The following is a 2,241-nucleotide window of genomic DNA, read 5'->3' on the forward strand; positions in this document are numbered from 1 at the left end:
CCCACCCCCGTCGCTATTTTTTTCCCTTCTGCGGGGGGGGGGGGGGGGGGGGTTAACCACCGACACTCATTGCCCATTGCTTAACCCAATGTGCAATCCGCTAAACAGCCCCTAATTATTATTAGGATAGGAGGCAGACCTTTACTGCAAGCAAGTGTTTACACAGGGATATTACAGCTTTCAAGGCAGATTTTATTGGCAGATTTTAATCCTATTAGTCCCTGGGCAGTCAGCATTAATCTAGAATAAATCAAGACAGCATTTTACCAGGCTGGACCTGGAAAACATTAATAACAAAAAAAAAAAGGATACCCAGAGAAGACACACAACCCTCTGCCATCAGCTGTGCAAATGATATAAACTGCACATACAGCATCTTTATCACTTTAACATCATCTCTCTCTCGCTTTTGTGACAATGTATCATTTAGGCAAAACCCAGTGTTCAGTGTGTGAGCATGGCATGATGGTGTTGACAAGCAGGGTTATAATGTTTATCAATAATCCCACTTTACTGCACAGGAACACATGCAGGGCTCTATGACATTAGAAGTAACACGGGGGGGACACTTTGTGCTCCAGTTAGGGGAGGGCTGAGAAGCCTGAGATCTGCACTGGGGATTAATAGACAGAGGCAGACTTTAGCGATCCCTAGGTTACTTACTGGTATATAAGGCTCCATGCGTGGTGCTTCTATGCGCTGGGAAACCAGCAGCATTTTGGACTGGAGATCCACCAGATATTACATCCACTTTGGTGTATTGGTAAAAGCCCAAGGTAAAAAGAAGAAGATGCAGGTCAGGAAAAGGCAGACAGTATAGTATTGTCTATATCAATGTATATGTATTTCCTTTTAGACTCCAGACAAAAGCATCCCAGTGTAGCAGTTGGCTAATGATTCACCCAGTGCCTGTCTCAGACTGCTCACTACATTTCCATCAGCCCACCACTGTTCCTCACTTCAAGGAGGAGTCTGTGGGCTTTAAATTACTGATAGGACATTTACAACTGCTGTGTCACCAGGGGAGGAGGAGACAGCTCACAGTCACTCATTCTTAAAGGGGAAGCCAGCCTTCCCTTCCTCTGCCCCCTCCCTGTCTCCCTTCCGACAATTAGATCGGAGTGTGACAACGTCATGGACAAGGAGAGCTCTTCACCCGTGGATTCCTCTGAAGATCTTCCCACCTAGGTGCTAAATCAGATGTTCACATCACTGGAGGCTTTTCACACACAGCAATCATGTACAATTCACACTGGAACAACTGTCATCATGACACTGTAATAACAATGACACGGCAAAGGTAGTCTGCAGGATCTTGTGTGCAGAGCCTGGATGCTGAAGGGTACAAATAAAATGTATTCCTATTATAGTTCATGTATTGTCATAACAATTAGCAGCGTTGTCATTTACTGTGTCAGTGTTACCTTCCACTATTAGGGCCGGGTTCATACCTGCGTGATCCGTCACAGAGTCGCCCACCACCGCTGATCGTGCTTATTTTCTCATGGCACCCCAGTCGTGCTGGGTGGATCCCTAAAACTGCCGGGCGTCGTGTGTCGCAAAAAAAGGTACATGTGCCTTTTTTCAGCGATTGCCTTTGGATGTAACCCCATTGAAATGAATGGGGCCGCGCAGCAATCGCTGTGTGCAATTGTGAACGATCGCGCGGTCCTGGGACGCGCATCCCGGATCTGCACTAAAAGGAAAGTCCAACTTTTACAAAACAATAATAAATGTGCACATATTCATAAAAGAAAAAAATGGGCACAGCCTTTTTTGGGGGTCAATAGGTGACATTAGAGGTCTAATAGATCCCTGATGTCTCCATAAAGAGGACCTGTCACTGTATCTGTGCAATCACATAGGGGGATTATTAGCCCTCTTATGTGATAGCACAGTTAAAAGATTATTAAACCCTTGCATATTTTTGCATAAATCTACTGCTAGCAAGCACATATATGCAAAAACATTAAAAAAAAATTACAAAAGGGTTATAACTTACCTGTGCCTCCACCGTGCGCTCCCATCCGAAGATCTGAAGATTCTCGGGTGGCCGCAAAGGATCATGGGGCGGGAGCATGCGCAGTTCAGATCTTCAGCGGGGAGACGAGAGACACAAGGTAAGTCAATGGAGGCAGTCCAACAGTGAGCACCTGCACAAACTCCGTGGGACAGGAAAAGCCAGGAAGAGAGAGGAGTCAGCGCTGGATCGAAGACCGGCACCAGTGCTGGAGGGACTCC

The 2,241-nt window shown here is 46.2% G+C and overlaps 1 protein-coding gene across 1 annotated transcript in view; it reads right to left on the reverse strand.

The window, feature by feature from the left end:
- MAMLD1 (mastermind like domain containing 1) overlaps positions 1 to 929 on the reverse strand; it is a 183,606-nt gene extending 182,677 nt beyond the window's left edge. The window contains exon 1 of the mRNA XM_018552616.1: positions 664 to 929. Within this exon, the coding sequence (XP_018408118.1) occupies positions 664 to 717 (54 nt within the window). The 5' untranslated portion in view covers positions 718 to 929. The remainder of the gene's footprint in view (positions 1 to 663) is intronic.
- Positions 930 to 2,241: the final 1,312 nt, after the last annotated feature.

This window comes from Nanorana parkeri, unplaced genomic scaffold (assembly GCF_000935625.1).
Source record: "Nanorana parkeri isolate BGI_ZX_2015 unplaced genomic scaffold, ASM93562v1 scaffold93, whole genome shotgun sequence".
In the NCBI taxonomy this organism is placed as follows: Eukaryota; Metazoa; Chordata; class Amphibia; order Anura; family Dicroglossidae; genus Nanorana; species Nanorana parkeri.